Below are 26269 nucleotides of genomic sequence, written 5' to 3' on the forward strand. Positions count from 1 at the left end.
GAACTTCTGCTGAGCTGACACAGCCGTGGGTGTTGGGAGTTTGGGGTCTCCTTTTCAATGTGGGCCACCAGGGCTGAGGGAGGAGTGGTCAGACAAAAAGGTTTAGCTCAGATCTTCTGTTCAAAGGACCAGATTTTTCTGTTTGGGTTTTTTTTCCCCAGGAGAAACTTGACAAAAAATGGAATCTTCCCAGTTCCATCTGTGCCCTTTTCACATTTCTTCTCCTGTTAAAATTAACATGTCTCCCCCTAAAATTTGAGCACAGAAGTTAAAATGCAGCTCGGCTAAACCCCACCTACATCGGTGAGCTTGGATGAGAAACCCCCATCTGCACAGATTTTCGGCAGACTGTGCCATCCCAGGAGGGATCCCTCCCAAAACAGCTTAGCATCCCAATGGTGGGAGGAAGCTGCTGCCTCCTCACTGCTCTCTCTGTCTGTGGCAGCAGGGCCACAACCAGGACACCAAATTTTTTTCTTATACCACTCCAGAAAGTCATCAAACTACCCACGTTTGCTTTAAGACTGGGGCACCAAACCTTTGCATCCTGGACCATGGAGATACGTACACACCTTACCTATGGGACACACTACAATGCCAAAAGCTCCTGAAATAAAATAGGAGGATGAGCCACGATTTTTCTATGTCCTATGGTGGGCAGTAAGGCAGTTCTAGTGGCATAACACTCCCTTTCTGCAATCCCTATCCTGCTCATCCCTGTGGGTTCCAGCCACAAGCACCGATGTTTTCCTTGAGGATTTCTCTTAGGAAGGAAAAGAATAAGCTGTAGCTGCAAAGGAAAGCGTCTCTCTCGTGACAATACCTCTACAGTGCACAAAAAACAGTGAAAAAAATGAAGCAAAGAGAGGGGTCTCTTGCCTGGCCTGAAGGTTTTTAATCCGGGAGAGCATGTCCAGATGACCAGCTGAGTACTGCTCGATGACATCCATCACATCGTAGGGCCGAAGGCTCTCCTTAAACTTGCGCTTGGAGACGAGAAACCTCATAATGCTGCAGGAGATGGAGAGGAGAATCAAAATACAGTCCCTGGGCTGCAGCCTGACCTGCTTAATGGCAGATAAAAAACACTGCAGGGAACTGCTTTGGAAGGAAAATGGAATAAATCCCAACCCTGCAGGTTTGGGAGAGGATGTGGCGAGAGGAGAGGGGAAGGGGATTGCGGGGGCTGGTGGCTGAAGCCCTGTCTGCGACGGGGGGTCCCTGATGCCCCTTGGACGGTCATCTGTGCATGTGCTCTCTGCATCACTTTTATAAATGTCAGCGCTAAATCTCAAAGCTGGTGAGAACGATCATTTGGATGCATCCCTGCGGGAGATTTTCCTGTTTCTCCATTTATTCCTTCCCTAAGCAAAAATCGCCCTCTCTGGCAAAATTTTCTGTAAAGCAGGGCAAGCCACCCAGGGGAAAAACAGCCTGCAGCACAGACATGTCAGCATTTGCCACCACTTCTTGGGCTTTACACTAATTTTTCCCTATTATTTACTTTCCTGGACCGCTTCCCCCCTCTCCCTCTCTTACCACACTGCCCTGATGCTGACTTTCAGCCCTGGTGTCAAATCTTCTGTCACAAACTCGCAGTTGCAGCTTTTGTTCTCATCGGGGATGTCTTCTCCAGGGAGGCTTGCTTCTGGTTTTGGGAGAGAGAGGAATAAAAACAACACATTACCATTCCTGTGCCGGTGCCACACAAGGGAAGATGTATCAGATCACAATCAGCAACCCCAGGGCAGGCACCAGAGATGCCTTTGCTGACCATCCAAAGCAGAGCATTTCCTGAGACATGTCCAGGTGACATTCAGCTCTCATCCATCTCTTGATCAGAGAATCACAGTATCATTTGGGTTGGAAAAGCACTCTAAGGTCCCTGAGTCCAACCATTACCCCAGCACGGGCCAAGCCCAACCACTAAACCACGTCCCCAAAAGCCACATGTGCGTGTCTTTTAAATCCATCCAGGGCTGGCGACTCCACCACTGCCCTGGGGAGCCTGTGTCAGGGTTGGACCATCCTTTCAGTGAAGAAATTTTTCCTAATATCCAACCTAAGCCTCCCCCGGCACACCTTGAGGCCATTTCCCTTTGCCCTAAACCCTGACTCTTCCTCCTTTCCCCGTCCCTAGATACCGAAATATATACATTATCATGGGTGTCAGAAGGGCTTTTGTAATCATCATTGAATAGTTTGAGTTGGAAGGGACCTTTCAAAGGCCATCTAGTCCAACACACCTGCAAAACAGGGACATCTTCAACTAGATCAGGTTCCTCAGGCTACTCCAAGCTAAAGGACTGGGTGGGGAAGGAGACCCACATAAGCACCTTGGCTGGCACCTCCTTATGTGGGGAGGGAGAGGATTTCGGGGCCAGCTGGGAATCTGGGGTCTCTCACGGTGCCCCAACCCCTCACCTTCCGAGTTCTGCCGCGACGCCGCTCCCTTGATGCGGAAAGCTTGCCGGGCTCGGCTGCGGTCTCCGAAGCTCCAGCTCTTGGGCACTTTGCTTGGGCTGTCCTCGATGCTCTGGTCAGCACTGGGGGACCTCCTCATGCCCTGAGCCTGTGGAGAGCCTTTCCCTTTGGTGCCAGCACCGCGGGGACTGGAGAAGACACGATCTTTCAAACTGACCTTCTGACTGTTCAGAGAAACACGTTGAAACAAAGACAAAAAGGAGACAGCAGGAGGAGTCATTCTGGAAACCACGCAGTCCTTCCCCACCAGCCATTAGAAACCAAGAGCACTTCCAAGCAGCAGTGACATGTAGTTTTGCTGTTGGCTTTTTTTTTTTTTTTCCAATATATGTGGGTTTTTTATTTTTTTTAAAAAAAGAAAGCTTTGTAGAGATGTTTCCGTCATCATGAGTGAAATGGGAATGATTCTTAAGAGAGAGAAAATAATGAGGACTTAAACAGAAGCCCCTTGTGGGATGCCAGGGCTGGCGGGACAGAATGACATCAACAATGAGGTTATGATTCCTTAAATCACTGATCAGCTCCGGTCACGAGTTAGGAAGCTTTTCTTTCACAACTGCCTTCCAAAACACTATGTCTAATAAGAAAATACCAATAAAAAAAAAATCCCCCATTATCTTAAAACTTTTAGCTTTCATGGAAACACTTCGCTTCTGGTGCTCAGACCTGTCCTTTCCCTTTCTTCAACTCCTGCATTTCCTCCCTCTTAAAACACGATCTGCCCCTTTTATATATTCCAAAGGGTTCCTCTTTATCCAGTCATATATTCAAACACTTAAATACAAACACTTAAATGTGCAACTCCTTCGTATCCTATAAAAATTCAATCTAAAAGCTGCCATCTCCCTGAAGGTCTGCTATGGATGTCATAAACATGCAAAGCAAAATTTTACAACTTCAGAATACGGCATTTTATTGCTTTTTTTCCTACTAGAATCCTTGGATTTATGGTTTGAAAAGAAGCACTCTGCAGAAACAGAGATGAACTCACTGGGAAACAGTCTGCTGGAAACCCAGCTCTAACTAGTTTCCAAATTCTGAAATTTGCAATTACAACCTTTCACTCAAATGAAGATAACAAATTTTCACTTGAAAATTGCAGAACAAAGAGATTTTGTGAATCATTACAAAAGGGCAAACTTTATAGAGACAGCATTGGGGAAACCAAACTGCAAGTACTTTTGAGTCATTTGATATTTTCTCAATAGCAATTAATGCTTAAACTACACTGATAGAGGTTGGATAACCAGTGCAACGTACTTGCACACAGAGCCAATATTTTATATATAGGTATATCAAAACTGAGTGAAAACAGGAATTTAATTCCCAACACTCTGTACCATCGCAGTAGCCACTGATCATTTTGCTGCAAATGCTCTGCCTGAATCCGCAGGAAGAACATTTGAAGAAATTTTGATTTCCACATCAGATTTCTAGCTCACCAACCAAAGACCTGCTTTTTTTTTGTGTGCGTCTTTCAGCAACACCACCTGAACACTCAGAGCCAAACAGCCCACCTTTGCCTTCAAAACTGGCACGGGGCTCTTCAGTCAGAACTTGGCTGCTGGTTTCTGAAGCAAAGCAAAACGCGGCTCCCTTTTCGCAGCCGCCGGCTGTTCTCTGCTGACAGGAGCAGACACACTCTCTGCCCAGTAAAGGGAGAAGACGTGACCCGAGGACACTCAGGGAGCAGATTTGTCGAGTAAGAAGGTGCTATTTTTACAAAGTCACTTTACATTGAGAGACAACAAACATTGACAGGGGGAGAAAGGTGCTTAGGCAGCAGTTTGCAGAGCTGCATCCCCTGTGCTGCAGGGCAGGGTTAGCTGTGGCCACGGGCTCAGCAGCAACTGCACATTCAAGAGAAAATAAAATTGCTCATAAGCAAGTTAGAAAAGGCAGAATTAACCCAATTAATGATGAATTATTAATTCAGATAAGTGCTGGAGACTGAATTCCCAGTCTGGTGCCCACCTGCAGGGGCTGTCTGAAAGCCATGGGACCAACAGACCTTCAGCAGAGCTGAAATTCAGGTCAGAGGTAAAAATCCACACAGGAATCTGGGAACAAGCACGTGCCTAAATACCTTTCTGGATGTAAGCCTTAGCCACTAATGCTACCAAAATCATTGCACATAATGAGCCAAAGGTTTAAAAGCAATTCTCATTCTGTGTTTATTGGATAAGAAACCAGATTGCAATTTTGTCATTTGGTTCTAAATAGGCCAATTGGATTTTTTTTCCTTTATTTTTTGTTGATTTTACAGAAGAATATTTCTTGAATCCATTGAGTTTCAGTAGTACTAATACTTTGAATTACCTGGTCTTTTCTAAAAATAAATTTTATAAAAATGCATCAGCAACACAGAAATATTCAGAATTCAAAGCAGTCTCTTTGTGCCTCATCCTCTGCTGTGTTGCTCCCATCACCAATCCCAGCATAAAACGAGTTGCCTTTCACTGAGTAAAGCAGAGCCTTTTCCTTGGGGACCTTTTCCCATTCCCACAATAAATGTGCTGAAAATGTTTGCAGGAATCACAAAAGGCAAAAAAAGAAAGAGTTGAACTCAGTGAGGGATATGAGCAAAGAGTTTCAAGCCTGACAGCATGAGGTACAACACATTGAAAAATCTCACAGAAATCTGATGAACAACTAAGATCTGTGTGGGTTTTGTTCCCAAGTACTCACTACTCAGGAAAAAAACCCAACACCTGATACAACTTCTTTGTTTTAACACAGATGACATGAGACAACACAAACAATTAATTGAAATTTTTCCTTCTGCCATGCAATTTTCTCCTTGGAAATGACACCTGGAATCACATGCAAGTACAATCCCTGCAGAGGAGAATGCTGTTGGGGTCAGCAGGAGCTGGTAGGAGAAAGTCCCAAAGAAATACAGACATATATAGGGATATATGTTGCCAGCTAATCCAAGATCATGTTCTCATTCAACCAGAAAGTCATGCAGAGGCACGTGGAGTGTCTTGGAGAAGTGGTGTTTGGATGTCACTCGAGAGGATGGTAAATGAGTCTCAGTTCAGTGGAGAGTGTATGTGTTGGTGACATGAACATGAGGACAGCAGTACCCCAGCCACACACACAGCATGGACTGATGCTCACAGTCGTGCCCTGCTCGTGCCAGGGGAAGGGAAGGGAAAGAGAACTGTGGCTTTGCAACCAGAGACACAGATTATGGGAAGCCATAACATCCTAACAGGGTCTGCTTTAGCTCTACGTCCTCCTAACTGCTTTCAGTTGGCATCTATGAAAACATATTTGATAACAAAAGAATTACATTTCCAGGCTGACTTTGGAGATGGTTTAAAAAACTTTCAGCTTTTGACTTGAATTTAATGAAGGATAGAAGCTGAGCTGGTTTTTCTCTGCTGCCAGCCAAAAAGTGAGAGCCCAGTGCTGGACAGACATGAAAAGGCCAGGGCTGATGGAGGGATTCTCACTGCTCTAGTGGGCTTTGCATTTTGGTTCATTTAAGTCCAACAGCTCAGCACTCAGCAGAGAAATTCTTGAGAGCTGACCTTCAAAATGAGCTGCCATCAGCCTCCTTAGGACACCAGGGGTTTGAGGTCCTGTTTGAAACACTCTGGTTTGGGGTTCATTCCAGTTCTCTACAGTATTAAATCAGCACTTTTAAAAAATGTGGACTCATTACATTAGCAGTAATTTTGGATCAATAAAAAGTATCAGTTGTAATGTCTTGTCATTGATTTTAAACTATGCTTGAGCCATTACTTCTTTTTCTCCTCAGTTAGCCAAACTGAGTTGGACTAGTGCAGACTCAGATCCATCTCTGCATCCAAACTCAACCAGTATCAGTGCTCATTTTTCTGAGAAGCTGTGGCCAGGAGAAAGGGGTTGTCTCCTGTTGGTAAATGAGGTACATTTTTTAAATCCAGAGTTTGTGCTGAGCTCGTGGTATATGAGAACTGCTCATTAAAACCAAGCAGAAGTGCCAGGAATGAATGATAGCCTTTGTGGCTGACTGGGCTCCAGTCTGATTGCAGGTGTGAATAAGAGGCAGAAACCAATTACTGGGGATATGAAGGAAAGGAGATACAACTGTGTGTGCAAAACTTGCCATGACTAAAACAGAAATCATGAGAGGGCCAAGCTCAAGCCTGGTTTGCCTCCAGTGATTTCAGGTGAATTCAGCCTAGAGGATGGAGTTTCTGGAAGCAGAATAACCTGGGCATAAGGGAAACAAAACATCAGCAGTGATCATGTCATGGTGAGTAATCCCTCTTCTTTTCCTCCTCCACAACCACAGTGGAGTCACTGGAACTATAATGGCAAAGACTGGGGTTGCCCCATCCCTGCAGCCACCACGTAAGCATGGAAAAGCATGGGGCCTTGGATGAGTGAAGGGACACTGGAGCCAGCCTCATGTCTGTAACCTTGGCCTTTGATATTCTGCAGCATTCCATTACAATCACCCCTCTCTTCCTAACTCACACCCTTTTTTTTCCCAAACTGATGTTGAGAGCTGTCAGACACCACATCAGCCACATCCTGCATGTCCTTCCAACCTTTTGCTATTTGCCAGCTCAGCTGTTTTGCATTTCAGGAGCAAAGCAGAACAGCCAGATTGCACCTCCAAGCTGGCTGATTGTTCCTGAGCAAGCTTTTAAGACACCTGCTACACCCAGAGCCACAGGCCAACCAAAGGTCATGCAAACACCTTTCCTTCACTGGCCTGGGTGCCACTTCTTCCCATTGTCAGGTCTCTGAGGTGCCTTCATCTGTGAGGGCACCAGGAAAAGTCTCTTACAAAGCAGAACACAATAGACCTGATAACCTGGCTTGGTGTAGTTACATTACTGTCTAAAAATGAATGTGTTATTGCACTTATTGACTAAAGATCATTGGTTTAGTACATTAAGAAACCACAGCTTCTAAGGAGTTTCCTATTAATTTACCTACATTGAGTTTTCCATGATTGCTTCATTGTTTACGGTTATTTCGTTTTATGCATCCTAGATGAAGGCTTTTAGCACTCAGCCTTAGATGCATCAAAGTGCTGGCATCTGCCACAAGAGCCTGTGCAGTGGGGATTGTGGGCAGGCACCCAAGGGTCCAGGAAAACAAGACATCTGAATTATTTTTATGTCCCTTCACAGTTCACCTACAGTCATACTAAAGCACAGGGTGTATAACACTACATTCAGGATGGATGCAGGTAACAAAGATGCCCTTGTAGCTACTCCAAAGTTCCAGACTCCTTTTTTTACTGGAAGAACTACAGTCTGTAATACTCCTTTTCAGAGTCACCAATGGATTAAGAAGACCTCGAGGCAGTACTTTGTTCCATCCTCCCTTTCCCTTGCAGAACTCAAAATGGAGAAGATGAAATGAGGACCACAGTAGGAAGGAATTCAGTAGAAAAGAGAAAAAAACAATTACACTGGCTTTAGCAGTTAAAAATACATGCCTAGGAAGACATGCAAGGAAGACATTGAGATCAGAGTGGCTGATTTTCCAGAACACAGAACTGGACATGGACAGATGAGAGGACAGCATTACGAACAGCACTGCTCGTTTTCATCTCTGCCAAAAACAACCTCAGCGTTAAGCAACTGAAAAGAGGCTTTCTCTGGGGAGAAGTCCTTGCTCACACTATGCCTCCCCAGATAAAACAACCTCACCTGGCAAAAGGAAACACTGCAGAAGTCAGGATAATTTTTTCAGCTAGACTATTGACCAAATCTTTGCCATTTGGAAATGTCTCGAAACGCTGCCTGTGCACCTGCTGTTCACCCGTTATTTAAACCACACCTTTCAAGGCTAAACTTCAAGGAAGGCCACATCACCATCAAAAAACATGCAGCAGGAGGCTGACTCAAAGGTTCAGGCTATTTATGCCAGTGTAAAGAATTTCCTACCATGGAGAACTGCTCATTATGAACCCTACATCATGCCCCATTCCTCTTTGTTACCCATTCAGAGATGGGATTTACCACTCTGCTTCTGAGCTCCTGGTACACACGAGCCTCAGGCATGAGTCCTGTCCTCTAGACTGACAGATAACAAAAACAGCCAGCAGGTCAAAAAAATTGCAAGAAAAGAAAAGATACAAGTTGAAACAATTAATGAAGAAAATCAGAGATACATATACTGTTAGAACTGTAGTTTTTATACTTTTAAAGCTGTAGTTTGTTGGCTTTCTGAGGGAGACAGAGACTGGTGATTTTGAGAATTCAAACGGACTCCAAAAAAGAGCATGCAAAAATCCCAGTTCACAAACATGCGGCATCACTCAGTGCCCTGCCACTCCTGGGCTGTCCACCCGCCTGACTGTCGGGTGAGGAGCTGAGGGGGGGTCCCCTGCCAGCATTCACAGCATGCAAACTCCGGGCAGAGGGAAATTCTCAAGAAGGTGCATGTTTGCTGCTGGGAAGCAGTGCCTGAGGTGGGGGAAGAGACTCTTCCAGTGCAGGGGTGGATGTAGACGTATTTACGCACAGGTAACACGAGATATGTGTGTCTGTGTACCCTTATGGCCACGGGTGTGCTAAGGGATGCTCGCTGGGAGTTCCCTGAAGCCACCTAACAATTGTCAGCTTGATGAAAGAGATGCAAACCCTGCTTGTACAAAACCCTCTGCTCTAGCTCTAGCTGTCTGTTCCCCATGGGGTCTAGAAACAGAACCATTCACAATGCCAATGTCAACGCTCAGGGGAACCCGTGTCCCCTACGTCTGGTGGGACAGGCTGAGATTAGTCCTTCTCTAGCTGCGTAGTAGAGGTGCTAGATAGGCAAGCCATGGCTTCCAAAGGCCACAAGACTAGGAAAGGTCAATTTGTCGTGTTCAGAGAGCCAAAGGAACGGTGACTGAGCAGAGGTAGGAAGCTGGTATTTCTCATGCTGCTAACTGGACATTGCTGTACAGTGCAATTCAATTTGCAAGGACTCCCTGGACCCTGAGGAGGGATGGAGTGATAGAGAGGAAGGGGCGTTTTTGTTTTTCTTATTTTTGATTTTCCATCATTTGTTAAACTTCATGTCCTGGCCTCCTCCCTCGCTCAGCAGACACCGGCTTGCTGGCCCAGAACAAATTCCCCATCCTCATCTCTTTGGTTCATGTGCTCTGCACGATCGGCAGACAAGGAAGCCTCTGATTTCTGAGCGGGCAGTGGGGAGGCTCTTCCACCTTTTTTTACTCATCTAGTACCTCTATTAAGCAGAGAAGTGATCAGAACGGGTGGTAGCAGGGTAGAGGGAGAATGAGCCGTGCAGCTTTTGATTAGTTTCGTGCGACGCATTTCCCGTGGTACCTAGAGTTTCCTGAGCAGCATCCGCAAAGTGACTCTCTGCACGGTTTGCTCTTACTGGAAATGAGGGGAGAGTAAAAATTAGACCTGGAAGCAAATGCCAGACAGGAAACTTTTGATTACTGACTCTGGGTTTAAAAGACAGGTGTTTTGAGGGCCGGGTTCATGACAGGATTGTTCTCTTTGAGTGCTAAGCGAAAAGAAAAACTTTAAAAATCAAGAGGGTTTCTGAAATTTGTCTCACTGTAGTCAATAAATTTCATTATTAGAACTGATGCATTCTGCATTGAGTTGGTGGCGTCAGTTTATCTACAATTAACTACAGGAAGATTTTTTTCATCTGCATTGGAAACAAAAAAATACTCTCCTCTTCCTCTAGACAAACAAAAACCCCATAAGTCTTTTTAAATTGTCTAAGCAATGGAAAGCCAAAACTTTAACTTGTTTTGTCAAACAATATCAAAAAAGCTCAAATTTCTTTTTTTTTTTTTCCAAAAAAAATCCCCACTCACAAAGAGAGCTAGTTAATCTGTGAATTATCTGCACTTCTCATACAGGAAATAGAGTTATATTAAGCCTGGCATTTAAAAAAATAAAAATAGATAAAAACGGGGTGTGGTGCAGTCCCTTATGGGAAGGGAGTTGAACATCTGTATTCACACATCTGGTTTTCATGGTGCTTTTTAGACAGGCCCTACCACTTCTGGGGAGTTACTGACTTTGACAAAGCACCACCACAGCTCCATCCCAAATCGCTGCTCAGGCACTGCCCTGCCAGGAGATCACCACCACGACCAGGGTCCTCCACGCCATGGAGCAGCCCTCTACCTGTGGAAGGGGAATGACGTGGCCCCCATCACCCCACCAGGCCACCAACCACCAGCAGGCAGCACTTGCCAAATTCATGGGCAGACTGAAAATGCTGAAGGGCATCAAACCCCAATTTCGTGTTGCACTTGAAGTCGGCAGTCGGAGGAGCTCGTGGGCACAGCATCCCATGCAAGCTCAGCCGACACCACCCTGGGCATCCTGGGGACTCCTCAGGTGCCCACAATGGCACCCTGCATCCCCAGGTAGCCCCAGGGACTGGTGGTGCTACTGGGGCTGTTCTGGAGCTGGCGTGGGAGTGGGACATTCAGCATGCAGAGCCGCAGGGAGACGTGTGGGTTACTCTCCTCTTAGCCTCTCCAGAAAGATGCAGTTCCTTCCGCGCAAATAATCCGCTCCCCTAAAGGCAACTGATTATTTCCAGATTACTGTCAGTCCCAGCATGAGTCTCTGACACCAGTTTAATTGGTTAGAAGGGCAAATGCCAGCCCAGGCTAATGTGGCCCCTCAGGCTCCTGTGATTGGTCCTGGTTTCCACGGGCAGTAGAGGTTAGGGACACCTTGGACACCCTAGGCTGGATGAGCAGGGGCCCACTGAGTCCACCAAAGGCATCCTCCAGTGCATACAAAAGCCTTAATCACACCCCTGGACAGAGATATTAATGTGTGTATCTCAGACAGACATAAACATACACTGATAGAGAGATATACACACAGATATACACACACGCTACAAGGTGGCCCAGTCCAGCATCCACTCAATCCATGGCCAAGGTCCTGCTGAGTTCATTGGGGTCAAGGACAAACCAGAGCTGAGAACAACCTCCCAAAGAGGTTCTTCTCATTACCTACAGCACTGAACTCATGCTGGACAAAGTAATCTGAGTTTTAGCTTCCCAGTTCCCTGGAATCCTTCTGTTTCTTTTTCTCTGATATTAATGTATTATTACGATCATTTGGCTCATTAATTTTTAGCTTTTCATCTCATTGTATTTTGGAAAATACAAGAGGAATAAATGTGGTCATGGATGCCTTCAGATGTTTATCAAACCATCTGTTAAAGAGCATCTGAAGCCCACATTTTGTACAGGAGCCTCCATAGCCCTGGCTAACCATGTGTCTTTTTGACATTATAATCAAAGCAAAATAAACAGAAATGAGATGCCACAGCTAATTTCACCCCTAATTAACAGAAGAGTAATCACACCCCATTACCAGTCTGTTCTGCTGCCTTTCTGCAGCAGAAGGGGTGAGGAAAGCACCACCACAGAGCAGCCCCACCTCCCTGGGATATGAGGCAGAGAGGATTCAATTTGGACCCTGCATGACAGCAGTGGTCTCAGAGGTGTGATGGGTTCTCAGTGCCCTGGTAGCACAGCCAGCCTGGGGAGGGGCAGGGGGGCACTGCTCAGCCAGGGCAGATGGTAGGGTGGACACAGCACCCAAAGCAACAGGTAACAGGAGGCCCTGAAAGCTTTACTTTTTTAAAAAGGCAGGAAAATAAAAGCAGGGGAAGAGGTATGTAGCATGTAGAAAAAGGCCAGACTCTTCTCTGCTCCTCACAGCCTGGCCTCCACATCTGGGGCAGGTGAGCTCCTGGCCCCTGAGCAGGTCAGAAAGGAGCTTTCCCAGCACTTGGTCTCGGATGGATTCAGACAGGCTTGTGGTGGAAAACAAAACAGAAACGACAGAGAAAGGACACAACCTCTCTCTCAGATCAGCTGTCCCATTTTATGCCAAGACCAAATCAAAAGCCACCTGAGGTGACCTTGAGCGCCTGCAACACTAACCCCATCACCTCCTCACATCCTCCCACCCTCGGCAGCAGCTCTCTGAGTGCTGCCTGGGCAGAAATCAGCATGGCCACAGCAGCACCGGGGTCAGAGGGCAGCATCACCACTGTGAACAGGCATGACCCTGACAGCCACCCTGTGAGCTGGCAGAATGCTTGGGATGCTCCTTGCCCTCACAAGGCAATGTTTTTCCTGCACAGCACATTCCTAAAAGCTGTGCCAGCATCCCTTCTCTAAATCTCTAAACTTAAAATACATTAATTAAGATGCAAAATAGTGAGAAAACTCTTTCTGTTTCATTTGCTGTAAGGACTTTGTGGTGTATCAATCATAGAAAGAGGGATATAGGAAATCAGCCATTCCCTACACATCACTACACCTGCTATCTCCAGGTGTTAGACTGTTCCCTTACAGCAATGGAAATGGAGAGTGGCAAATCCTTTACCAGCTGAAGCAATAAAAGCTTGGAGTTGGGTTCTGCTATGAGAGACAATTCATCCCCAGGAGCTTCCTGAGTGAAGCATCATCAGCGACTGGGTGATTAACTATTGGGTGGGCAGAGAAACAGGATGAGTTCTCTTTTCTAAGGGCAGGATGACACACTGAGCATCACCAGGAGGCTGCTAGAAATTAACGTGGGTGGAAGATCTGGGATGTGAATGCAAAAGATCCAGAAAATTTTTTGGGGGAAAATAGGTAATTTGGTCCTCCCTTAACGCAAAATTCCTTCCTGAGGTCTGAGACATTATCAGGCAGAAAGAGGACAGTGGGAGCAGGTAGAACTGATGTTGTCCTAACAAAACAGAAGGAAAGAGCTTTGGTGCTGCCATGGCAGCTGAACTAAACAATATGGAACATACTCTAATGTTGTTTACAGAGCAGCTGCAGACCCTCAGCTTAAGCCCTCCTGGGTCTGGGTTTAGCAACAAAACCCATCGGTGTCACAAGAGACAGATGCACCACAGGAGCAGGAAACAGCATTTAGAAATTACTCTGATGAAGGACCTATATATAGTAAAAAATACTCTGGAAAAGGACAGAGGAGGACTATTTTTACCTCTTTCTGTGACATAAGATTGAGAAGGCAATGTAGAAAATGAACAGGGAGAAACCTGCAAACTTTACGAAGAAATATTGTATACAACCTAATGTTTTAACTGGTGAATATGAACCCTGTAAGACAGGACTGAGATTCAAAAATAAGAAATAAACTAGTGCCTGAGAAATAAGACTAATACCGGTGATTACAGAGCTGCTGGTTGATGTGACCCTGTGAGGGACTGCTGGACCTCAGATCTCCTCTTCTATGGAGCTGATGGAGCTGAACAGAGATTTTGTCTCATTGTCACATTGTGAGAAATGTGGATTTACCCTTTAATGCATCCAAAGTATATCACTGGCTGAGACAGAGCAGTGGAGCAGCTAGACCCTGGGATGAAATGCTGACCCTCCTGATGCCACAGGCAGGTAGGCAAGATTTCAGCCTTGGTCTGCTCCCAGAGAGCCCTTCCCATGTAATGTTCCCTGCTTTAATAATGCTGGATGGAGGCTGCCTTTGCTCAAGCTACACTTGAGACCCCAAATAGGAAAAAAAAAAAAAAAATCTGGATAGTTGAAACATGATCTTGGAGATTTGGGTTATTTGGCAGGAAAGTGGATGGAATGCCACAAAGGTTCTGCTTGCAAAGAAAAGCTCAAATGAAAGACAGAAAAAAAGAAGGAGGGGAGAGGGGGAAGGAAGGAAGGAGGAAAGATTAAATTTCACTCTTTAGTCAGCACCATATCTACCCAGATATCTTTGGTTGGCTTTTATGCCACGGAAAAATTAGTTTCTGGCCTCTTATAAGCTAAAAGGCATGGCTGAGAGGTACATCTGCAGAATGCCAGGCTCTAGCTGTACTTCTGAAAAACATATTCATTGTTCAGAAAATTTAGGCTGTAAGCTATGTTTTGAGGTATGAGATGGAAGATCTGAAAGACAAGCAGATGATCTCCACAGATCATCAGTTCTGTGTCTCTTCGCCCAAGAAAAAAAAGAGATTCAGTCCCAGAATTACTTCTTAAAAGAACTGGGAAAATATAGGACAAAAAAAAAATCCCAGAATCAAACACTTTTAAGAGGATGAAAAGTATCCTAAGAGTATCCCAAACACCAGCCCTGTTGCTTTCCCTGGGACACGGGAGTAGCGAAAAGCTCTCCCGCAGGTGAGATTTACGGCTGCCCTTGGAAAGTGCTCGCTATGTTTCAGACCACGCTCTGCGTCGTGGACTCGAGGCGTGGAGGGAAGATGGAGCAGGGACTGTGCCTCATCCAGAGGGAAGGGGGTAGAGAAGGGGTGTCTCTAACATGCCACACTGCGCCGTGTCAGAGAGCCCTCCTGTGTCCCACGGAGCAGCAGGTCGGCGCGGCCCCGTGCAGTGCCCTGCAGCGAGAGGAGCTCAGGAGAAGTTGCTGACTTGGTGACACGGTGATGGCTTCGTGTTCCCATGTCACCTCTGCCCAGCACGGCCTTGGGTGACGGAGACACGGGCAAAGCATCACCCACCCATCGGCACACGTTGAGCCCGTGTTATGCTACTCCAGCTACGACTCCAGCAACGAAATAAAATAAAGAAGCATAAACCAAAGCCCTGCTGTCACCCCGGGTGAGTGTCTGCAGCTCTGCCCGTGCTGCCACCACTCTCCCTACCTCCCACAGCCTCGCTACCCTCGCAGCTACAGCCCGAGGCAGACTGGAAGGAGGATATGATTTAAGGTCCAGCATACACGTGGATACATTGGACTGGCACAGCACAGAACAAGCAGGTCAATACCTAGAATGCTTCCCTCGATGGCGCCACGACATGGTACACACACGCACACACGTACACAGAAATCTACAGGGAATGCATGGGAATGGCGTGTTGGCAGTGATACAGACCTTGGCGATGGTTCGGGCTGCTGCTCTTTCCTTTAAACAGAAGCAATAGTACATTAGCATGGTGTCAGGTGGCAAAAAGATGTTGCTGCTTCACTGTTAAAACAGAACGAAACGACAATACCAAACAGTACAACTAAGTGGAAGTTGTGGACAGAAGAAAGGGAAAGGAGCGCTTAATTCCTGGAGTTTCTGGCCTGGACAGAAGATCACTGGAGACTCACACAACCTCAGAGAAGACACATACAACGCACAGGGTTGAAGAGTTTATCCCAACCCATCCTCGTGCCTACGCAGGACTGAGACACCTGAGGGTCGTGTGATTTGTGTGAGCACAGGAGGACTTCTGTGGGCTCAGAGAGCGGCCCCCTTCCTTTGGAATCGAACTGTCCTGATGTTTCTGCACACGGGGAAGGGTTTGAATGGCTCCCATGATCCTGCATTCTGTTTTCCTCCCTGGCCACTGGGACAGAGCCAATGTCAGATCTCCGGATCATGGATTCACGCCGCAGTGCCAACACAGGGTGCTGGGAGGGGCACGTGGGTGGGAAGGAACACAGACCCCTGCCCTGACATCCTGACACCCCAGGTGGGGTTTCTGCCTCCAAAACCTTTGGCAGCTACTTTACCAAAGTAACTGGCAAAGGCTACATGGAGGGAGTGGGACGCCACAATTTTTGTATGTGGTTTCCTATTGAGATCCCAAACTTGATTGCCCTGAAAAATCACTGAGGACAAAGTGAGCTGAACACCTACAAAAGGGCAGTGACGACACTGCAAGCCACGCTAAGGCCACACTGAAAAAAACATCTCACCTTCACTGACCAGGTATCGTGGTGGCATTTCCCTCCAGCAATGAGGAAAACCTGTTCTGCCTTCAACTACTCCAGTTCACAACCTCTACACAATGGGGAATTGCACTTAGTGTGGGACCCCAATCAGCCTTGCCCCTGCAGCCCCCCAAGAGAGGGAACAGACTGTGTTTCTCAGCAGATACAGTCTGTCTTCCCTAACACAGATGCCCTCTGAGCATGATGCTGTACCAGCCCTGGCCCTGCCACTACTCAGCAGCGACTGCTGAGACCTGCACAGACCCTGACCCCTCTCCCTTTGGCTAAAGGCAGCAGCTGGAGAGACTAAAAAAATCCCCTCCACCCTCTGCTCCTCACTCAGAAAAGCTCGGAAGCCCAGCCTCAGTCACTAGCTCAAATACTCATATTTTAATGCTTTCAGGCTGACCCAGGGGTCTACAGATCTCTATTCTTTGCTGAGGCACACAGCCCAGGGCAGGTCCCATCCTGTGCATCCCCAGTGGGCCCCGATGCCCACCACCACAGCCAGCATCTCTCCATCCCTCCCAGGGTCTGCAGGCTCCCCATTCACCAACAGGGCAGCCTTGACTGCTGAAAACCCCAAGAATTACCCCTCCTGAGCAGAGGGTGAAGCTGCAGGACTCCTGACCTCCTGGGAGAATCTCATATACCTTACCACAGCAAATTTAGCAAAAATCTCTCATTGCTGCAACCTTGTCTGTACTCACTGGAGGGAACAGAGAACAAATTAACACTTTGTGGGCCTGAATCTTCTCTGAGGGTGTTGAAGAGCAAAAAGGTCAGAGGAAAGCTGGGAAAACCACCTCAATCACCCTCTTTGAGAATACAACTTTTCCTTGTCAGTCAAGCACTGTGACATTGCTCCAGAGCCAAGTGAGGCTGAAGGAATTCATGTAGAGCATGGGAGAGGGACAGGGAGGAGGTCACTGAAGGACCCATGGGGGACCAGCTGTCAAACCTCTCACATCTTCAAGGCTGTCTGTATGCAAAAGCCAGGAAGGTAAAAAAGAAAAGAAAAAAAAAAAAAGGTTGCAAAGTGTGTGCTTTCCAAACTCTCTTAACTCTTGCTAACCTGAATGTCAGTCCCGACTTGCTCTTCAGGTTCCTCAGGAGCTCCAGCTGGTTCAGAGGAGGGATTAGTCTAGAGGGAGAAAACAAAGGCCATTAACATACAGACAGAGGTGATTCCAGAGCCTCCTGCCTTGGCAACTTCCCCCGCTGCCCCATCCTTTCAACCAGAACCAGCTTTGTGCCATCAACTGCAACTGGGGAACAGCTCAGGAAGGATGGAGAGGGATTTGGCTGCTGCTTCCAGCAGTGTCCTAAGGCAGAGCAGTGGGGTAAGAGAGAGAAAGAGACAGCAAGAGAGAGAGAGAAACTTGTCTGCACCATTGGATTTTGAACCTCCCCAAAACCAAGTGGCTGCCAGGGTTCCCGGGCAGCCCAGTGGTGTTTCGGCAGAGCTGTTTCACCACCTGTAGTCTGGCAGGTTGGCACTGCTGTGGTTGGAGGTCAGCACTTTGGATGTGTGCGAAGTGGAGAGAAACCCCAGTTTTGGGGCAAAATGGGAAAAATCAACCCTGCTGCTCTTGGGAATGTGGGGAGGCAGGGGAAGGAGCAGCTTATGGGGCAGAGAAAATAGGGACCTCAGGTTGTGGCCATCCCAGGAGAAACAGTAGTGTGCTCCAGGGTCAAGTTTAACCAATTCTTTACTGTCCATGTCAGGTTTTGCCCTAGAATTAGGCAAAATCCTGTATTGTTGCCTTCTAGGAACCATGGGCTTCCTTCCTTTCTCAGTTACAAAAAAAGAACCTGATGGTGGGAATCTTGGTTAATAATTGAAAAAAAAACCCAAAGAACAAATACCCTGTGGCCTCTCCTGCTTTTGTGCTAAAAGCCACTGAATTAGCTCCTACATCCACTTTTGGTTTCTTCCCTCAGACCCTGAGAGGCTGGGGCTTGCTCCATAAATATTTAATGCTGACATTCACAGCCAGGTTTTCAACCAAGAGAAACATAAGCTGGAGGCATCGGGGGGGGAGGACAGAGAATGCTGCACATGGCTGGGAAGAGCAGCATCTGCTTAAGAGCTCACTTGGGGGCTCTGCATTCAGGGTCAAGGCCAATGGGGCTCATCTCATGACTGGCTGCAAAATCCTCCCCGGGCCACCAGCGTGCCCTTGTCAAACTGTGGAAGTGCCACATGCCACCGCTGTGCCCAGAGGGTGCAGGGTCAGCACAGCAGCTGCCTCGGGTCACGCTGGTGACAAGTGCCTCAGGGATGAAGGGAAGGAGCTGGGAACAGGCTGCCTGTGCCTGCCCACATCCACGACAACCCAGAGTGCCACAGCCCCAAGGCAGCCTGTACTTATGGCTTTGCTGGAAAATGAGCCATGTAGGTTTTAATGGAAGCAAGAAGGATCTACTCAAACTGTCCCAAAACTGCAACTCAGGACGGGAAGGAAAGGAGTGCAGGGCCTTGCAGACTAACAGGCTGGTCTCAGCTGAGGTGCTGTAAGAAATGGGGCTCCTGCTTACTGTAAAATAAAGGCAGAGATATTCATGCCCACATTTTTTCAGCCATTATGAGACCAATAGTTTCACACTTCAGAAAAAAAAAAACAAAAACACAACCAACTGGAAAAGCCTCTTCTCCTCTGCATGCATGAAACTTATCCTCAGAACATCAGTTGCTCAGCAGAGATTTGGTGTTCACAAGATTGAGGCAATCAGAAAATTTTCCAATTCTAAGTATGGAGAAAAGAATAAAAATAGGCCTGAACATTTTGGCTCAGCTCCCCAGTCCAGCTCTGTTCGCTTCCATCCAGGGAAAAGCACATCCTGATCTGCTGAATTAATGATCCTCTTCACTCCAGTCGTCAGGATGAAGCCGACCTTGTTTCAGTGGAGCAGTGCATGAGCACTGGGCTGTCACCTCCCTTCAAACCCACCGTAGGGGTTGGAGATTCATTCCAAGATGGGAGAGGTGGTGCATAAAATCAAGCACAAAGTGTACTCAGCAGCTAATGAAGGGTGCACAACTGTTCTTTGGTGAGTTAGCTTCTTAGGGAGGTCCATACCCAGCAGAACACAGCCCTACTTTCTCCAGCTGGGATCACAAATCCAGGGCTCTCACTCATGCAAGTCTCAGCTGAAGAGCTCATCAGCTCACTAAATTGAAGGATTCAGGATTCCAAAAGGAGCTACTTCTTTTGCATTAACCCATGGTCTGCACTGTGCAGAAGGTGGCCACCTCTTGGTGGCCATGTTTCCATGCAAAGGTACAGAGACACAGCAAACACAGAAATTCACCATTTCTGTGGTTGGGTGACGGGCCTGGTAAACATGAGATAGAAATAAGCAATATTTTACCGAAATAATAATAATAATTATTATTATTAAAAATGGGTGTAAACTCATCCATGTACTTGACCTGAAATTTAATCTCAATTAAATGCTCAGCCTAACCTGTCACTGCAAGAGCAGCCTGGGGAACAGCTGCTGCATCCCACCATTTCTCCAGAACCTCAAAAACAAACAAACAAAAAAAAGGCAGTACTCTGCACAGCTCTGTAACTGAGCTTTGCTGTGAAATGCTGGATGCATGGCCCTGTATGCCCAGGGGGGCAGGTGATGCAGGTGCCACCGTGTCCTCCAGAGACGTGCAGAAAGCACCCCTGCCTGGGGCGCCTCATGTTTTCTCTCTCTCCTCCTGGTCCGTGTGTCACTTGTTAGCAAGGGAAGCACGTTTTGGTTAAGGGGGAGCTGGGTGAGGAGCTCTGCACACCAGGGAACACACACAGCTCATGCCACCCACCACAAAAACACTGCTGCAGGGGAACCCAGGGGAACCCACAGCTGCTCCCATCACCCCGCCCAGGGGAGCACAGAGAAACGCCACAGTAACTCCGGGTGCCGGCTACCACATCCAGAGGGAAGGCAGACCTGCTATTCCTGGCAGCACAGATAACTTTCAAGCATTAGGGGACAGTGGGGATATCATGCCTCGGGCCAGGACACCACCAGAACCCCACAACACAAGGGGGGGAGCAGGACACAACACAAGGGGGAGCGTACACAGACACACACACACACCACGACACGCACACAGAGACAACGATGATTTGTTTGAACAGTCCCAGTAGGAACAGTTAGGGAGAAGGTGGCAAGGAGATGGATGCTGGAATGGGATGGGGGCCTAAATGAGTCTCCATGCTATGCTAGAGTTCCTATGAGCAGCCAATTTTTACCCTAACCATGACTTTATGTCTCCGGCTAAAGCTATTTTTCACAACTGAGAACATTTATGAAACTCATAAAATACTTTATTACAACAAATGGGATGGAAGTGGCACATTCTTATTTCACTCCCAGCAGTAGAAAAATGTCTGATTCTCAAAACAGACTGTTGTTCAGCAGAACAGGAAAATATATTTTTAACATTATACTTGCAGTTCATTGATGCAATTTGGTGTAAATTAAGCACACAAAGCTGTAAGTGTGATTTACTAAGGCTATAAAACTTACATTTGTGAAAACTGGAGCTGGGTTTGGAAATCAGACACTAAATCACATCAGCTTTAATGGCATTACTGCCTCTAGTGAGGATTTAAACTGCTCTAAAAAGAGAGCTTGGCCTGCAGTCTTGAAATGCAAGTCATTTATTCCCCATCTTAAAATATTAACTTGACTACACCTTCAGATACCCATCTCATTTAAAATATGCCTGTGATTTGCAAATCTACTCCTTTCTGCAGAACCTGAGATAACATTATTTATCATAAATCTTACACAGTCACATCCAGGTCTTTGCATTTGGATTAGTCCCAAAAGGTTAAGTCCCAGATTGAATAACTGTGGCTAATAACTGCTTGGTTCTAGGTCGGTCTTGGAAGGAAAAACTGAAATGGAAAAGTCCTGCTGAGATGAAGTTTTTCCCAAAAATCAGACTGGATTACTCAAAGAAATGAATGATTATTTCAGTTTAGCATCCCAGATCTTTCTCTCCTCCACATGCTGTCCTCAAAAGCAGGCACAGCTGCTGTGGAGATTTTATTCTGTGCTCCCACTGATGGGTCCCATGGTGCCACCACACCAGCAAACTCAGCAAAGCCAGCATTACTGGGTAGGCACAGCTCCTGCAGCACAGAGCCAGATAAATGACACAATGAAGGGTGGGAAAAGAGGGCTGGAGAAAGGGAACACGCAGGAGTGATGGCAGAGGGAAATGGAAGTATGAACGGGGACATCTCCCTGTTAAGTGTTGCATGGATTGGAGGAGGTGGGTAAGACCATCAAGAAATCATCCTTAAAAAAGCAAGCTTATCAAGCACTCTACCATTCTCCTTCCTTACATCACCATTTTGGCAGAGTTTCCCAACACCTGAGTGTACCAATAGCTAAAAAGGCCATGGAGGTGCATGGGGTTAGTCTGTCAGCAGCAGGAGGGGGCGTCTGCTTTGGGCTTTCACTCATTCCTTTGAAAAAGCTCATCTTCAGAGGTTTCTTTTTCTTTCTTTTTTTTAATTCAAGGCTTTGCATATTACAGTCCCAAATGAAGAACAAGGAGTGACATGACACACACTTTCAGAGTCACATGCACTTCATACCTGGAGGCACCATACGTTTGCGTTTGCGTGCTTTTCAAGAGTTTTCACCAAAGAAAACCAAAGGGATAAGAGAAAGAAAAACAGGGGGGGAAAGAGGTGGGGTGGAGGAAAGGGGAAAAAGAAACAGAATAAAGAAAATTAGCATATGAACGAAGTGTCTCCCCGGGAGCAGATGCTGTGGCCAGGCTCACAGGTGAGCACGGGAGCGGGGGCTGAGCTCGCTCCCGCTGTGGCTGGCTCAGAAACCACCACACACCCGTGTCACCCTCGGGGACAGGCAGCTGGCACCTTGCTCCAAGAGCAAATTGGCACCACAGAGCAGGGAAAGTGTGGGGGCCTCCCAGAGACCTTCCATGGGACATCCATAGCCCTCGGTCCCACCAGCCAGGAGCTCCTCGGGCTGGGCTGATGACTTGGGCAGGATGTGCCCCATGGGTTTGTGGTTTTTTTTAGTGAAGAGCAATATGTGAATGTAGTTGAGATCAAGGCTCTGCTCTCATGAATGACAATGAGAGCAAACTTTTTTTCCCAGTAAATCCAGTGGCTGATGCAGAACAGGTTAGGATGCCTGAGTGCACCAAGCTACCCATGCATCACGACCCAAGCCACACCTGCACACAATGAAGCCTTGTGCATATTTCAGATTTGGTTCTACCACATCTTGGATTTAAAGATTAAATTTGAGATTCTCTAAGAAGCCACCATATTTTCCCCAAACAAGTTAGAGCAGCTCTACTGCAGTGATTTGAGTGATGTTCTGGAGCCACATGAGCTCCTCCAAGGCATGTGTAACAATTTGCTCATATCAAGCAGCCACGCCTTTTCAGAGATGCCTTGGGAAGACAGATGAGCTAAAGGCACAGGGCTCCTGCTATGAGGAATAAGCAGCCTGATGTTGAGCAGAAAGGGTGCCAAGGTACTGGTGACTGCAGATCACCCCCGGGGCACCAGGGAGGGGGATGTTGTGTTCCTCCAACCCACTTCCAAACCACGCCGTGGGTTGCAGACACGTGTCAGCAGCCATCACTTTCATGTGGTGCTGGGCTTGACGTGCTGCCACGGCTGCACCAGCACCAGCACAGGGCTGCCAGCACCTGCCAGCCAGCTCAGGGAAGTGGGTGGGCAAGGAGAGATGGTCAGTGTGAGTGACAGAAGCTGCAGCCAGAACATACAGTTACTCCCTTTTTAAAAAAAAAAAAAAAAAATCCAATTAATTTATCTGAGTGCACCCGAAATATATTCAGAAGGTGTTCACTGCTTTCCTGGTAAAAAATGCTGTTTGACTAATGCCTGAATCCATCAGTGCACCCACAGCTCAGTCACTTGGGAGCTGGGATTTAAGGGAGAAGCTGGGACTGCAGTGAAACCCATGCCTAGGGAAGCCCAGGGTGACACTGCAGAGTGGGGCTGAGCAGCACCCACAGCATCAGCCAGCGAAACTGCTACAACCCTGCTACTCATCTGTCCTGGTTTCTTACTCAAGATAAGTGGGCTCTTTGAACTACAATTTTTTTTCTCTTTCCCCTCCCTAAAGTTTTTATTTAGCCCCTCCTGGAGCTCTTTAGCTTAGTTCTCCTCCTGCAGACCAGCTCCATTAGAAATACAGGTTTTAACAAGCGGATTAAGTAACAGGTAATTAAGTAACCCCAGTACTCTGCAATCAAAAGGGTGTCACTGCATGTCTGGCTGCGTGGTAAGTTCAGTAGTTCAAAGAGAATTAAAACCTGGCAAAATCCACTGACAAAAAGCCCTGGGTGTCTGCACTTTGCAGTGGACTTTGGGCCAGGCTCCATCCTCACCCTCTCCAGTAGATGATCCCAGCCAGTGTTGCAAAGGTACAGCTGGAAGGTCAGATACTGGGAGGGAGAGCTTCAATGGGTGGGTCTAATGCTATTGGAAAACAGCTTTGTTCTGGTTTGTTGGGTTGTTATTGTTTTGGTTTTTTTAGAGAAAATCTTGAAGTTGGCTCATCAATTTCCAGGGAAAAAGCAACCAATCGGACACACACTGGGAATGAATCCAATAAAAACTTACTGACCACAACAATGTGACTTCCAGCAGGTTTTTATGCTGGATTAAGAGGCTGGCTGCTGTGTTTTAAATCTATACTAATGCTTACCCCAGGAAATACATCCAGACTGTCTGCCCAAGGGCTAAAAGACACCAGTAACACAGGAAAAAACAGGAAGGGATGATACCTGCACTGGCACAACCCAGTGCTGGACCACAGCCCTGTGTGGGAGGGAGATGGGGCACAGGGAGCCCCACCACACCCAACAAAACCCCAGAGGAACATCTAACCAACATGTCCAACCCCACTACAAACCCAGAGGGACCTGGGTAGCCCCCAAAAACACACCAGAAAGGGATGCAGGATGCAGGGCAGTGTGGGGTGAAAATGAATAGCAACACTGTGCATTTTAGCTTCTGAGGAAGCCTCCTCCTTAGATACCACCAAGCCCAAGAGGGACATAAAGGGTGCAGTACTTCCCCATGTCCCAGAGGGCATTGAGGTATGGCAGGGAACTCTGTCCCCACTTCCATAAAACTCCAAATCCCAAGAGGCTGTGAATTCCCACAGCACTGCTCTAACCTTAACATAATGCCTGGGTACAATAAGTAGAGCAGGTAAAGCAAGGCAGATGGATGCTGCCAAAACTCAGTGGTGTTTATCTGCCTCATCCATCAAGGCTCCACCATCCTTCCCTACTCCTGTCAACAGATTGGGATGGATAAATGAAATATAAGAAATGGGAAAACACTCACTGAATCCTGAGTTGGTTTTCCTCATCTCAGAGAAAAAAAAGGAAAGGAAAGGAGGACACAGGGCAAATGCACCCAGGAGAGTGCCAGGCTGGTAAAAGGAGGGAGAGAAGTTTGCTGAAAGGCAGAAGGACCATTAGAGACCAGTTGGATCAGCAAGGAGAGCCTGGAAGGGCACGAGGAGCTGCAGGTAGGGTGAGGGCAGCTTTTACCTACGATCCAGAGCAGCTTGGAAGGAGGTCTTCACACCTGGGCACGGCAACTGTCACAACACAATGCAACTACCAGCAGACATGGAGAAATAAAGGGGAAAAGAAGAGCATGTACAACACACAGAGACATGGAAAGAAAAAAAAACAAACAAACAAAAAAAAAGCAACATGAAAATTAAAATCGAGTCAAAAAGAAATACAACAAAAAATACAAAGCAAAAAAACTCCGAAAGACAAAGCATACACTGGCCCTTAAGAGCCTCTCGAAATCAACTTTTTCAATGGAAAAAAACCCAGAAACAAATAAATGAAACTATATATATAGATAATGGAAATAACTATGGAGGCAGTGGCATCACGAGGAAGGCAGTGGAAGAGGAAGCTGGAGGAGGAGGTACCTGTACATGGGGACGGTGACGGTGCGCTCGTAGTACTGCCAGGTGGAGTGCAGGTCTGTCCGGGACAGGTTGGTGGCATAAAATCTCCAAGCCGCCTGTGGGGGACAAGACACAGTGGGGTTGTGGACCCAGGCATGGCCAGCACCACCCTCAGGTTTATAAATCTCAGCCAACTCTGACTCCTCCCTCTGTTTTCTATTGGATGGATCCAGCATTTTTGCCTCTTCCCTGATTTGATACATGACAAATCGGGGGTGGTACCATGATGCTCCTCACCATGTGAGCCTGGTTAAAAATTCTGTGGGTCTCAGGCACACACACTGGCAGGCTGAGGGCAAGGATGAAGTGGGTGTTGTTGCCTATTAAGGAGTTAAAAATTTGGAAAGAGAGGAGCAGGGGAATATAAAATGACTACTTTCAAGTCTCCAAGATGTACACCAAGGCCAACCTTCTGCACGGACATCTGTTATCATGAAGAAAATGCTCCCAATTGTAATTTTATATCAGTATAAATATTCTCTTTGGGGAAAAAGAATGAGTGAAAACAGACTGTCCTAATGCATTTGTCTTGCTGTGCTGGGCTGAATTTCATTCCTTTTCTCCCCTAGATTCCCTGCCACATATGCTATTTTCCCATGGTTGATTTCCTGGCATTTATTCTCAGACAAAACCAGTCACCAGCTGCTGTCTCACACCTTAAACACATGGCCCCACTTTTCACCAGCCCATTTTCTCCCCAACTTCTAAAAGTCTGTTAAGCCCCCCAAAACCAGGACAATGTAACCCCAAGGTTCCTTGGATGTGATCCTCACCTGGATCAGGCCCGCTGCTGGGTTTCGCCTCTTCTCAAAGTGTTTTTGTCGATGCTGCTCTTGAACCTTCAGAGCAAACCCAGAACCCAAGATGCCCTGGAAGAGAACAACAATTTGCAGTTAGCAGGGGTTTAGCTCAGCTTTCTCTTGAAAGTTGTGGCCAGCTTTCCCTCCAAAGTTTTTCTTCTGGCTCAGTCTTTGTTTCAAACACAGAGGAAGGAAGGAGCCTCCACCCCAGCAGCCTTGGCAGACATCCTCCAAGGGGCAGCAGACTTTGCTGGCACCCACTGGAATTGCAGCTTTTCCCAAACCACCTCCAGCCAGCTGATA

At 47.0% G+C, this 26269-nt stretch overlaps 1 protein-coding gene across 8 annotated transcripts in view; it reads right to left on the minus strand.

The window, feature by feature from the left end:
- KCNQ2 (potassium voltage-gated channel subfamily Q member 2) overlaps positions 1 to 26269 on the minus strand; it is a 74568-nt gene that overhangs the window by 18789 nt on the left and 29510 nt on the right. For 2 of the 8 annotated variants that reach the window (XM_032704753.1, XM_032704758.1), the window contains exons 7-15: positions 25940 to 26035; positions 25128 to 25222; positions 21755 to 21784; positions 17218 to 17286; positions 15316 to 15345; positions 9777 to 9830; positions 2425 to 2648; positions 1540 to 1648; positions 880 to 1011 (exon numbers count right to left, since the gene is read on the minus strand). In XM_032704753.1, coding sequence (XP_032560644.1) covers positions 880 to 1011; positions 1540 to 1648; positions 2425 to 2648; positions 9777 to 9830; positions 15316 to 15345; positions 17218 to 17286; positions 21755 to 21784; positions 25128 to 25222; positions 25940 to 26035 — 839 coding nt within the window. The remainder of the gene's footprint in view (positions 1 to 879; positions 1012 to 1539; positions 1649 to 2424; positions 2649 to 9776; positions 9831 to 15315; positions 15346 to 17217; positions 17287 to 21754; positions 21785 to 25127; positions 25223 to 25939; positions 26036 to 26269) is intronic. The other 6 variants (XM_032704757.1, XM_032704761.1, XM_032704756.1 and 3 more) reach the window with 4 other exon arrangements.

The sequence above is a fragment of the Chiroxiphia lanceolata genome, chromosome 17 (genome assembly GCF_009829145.1).
Source record: "Chiroxiphia lanceolata isolate bChiLan1 chromosome 17, bChiLan1.pri, whole genome shotgun sequence".
Classification (NCBI taxonomy): domain Eukaryota; kingdom Metazoa; phylum Chordata; class Aves; order Passeriformes; family Pipridae; genus Chiroxiphia; species Chiroxiphia lanceolata.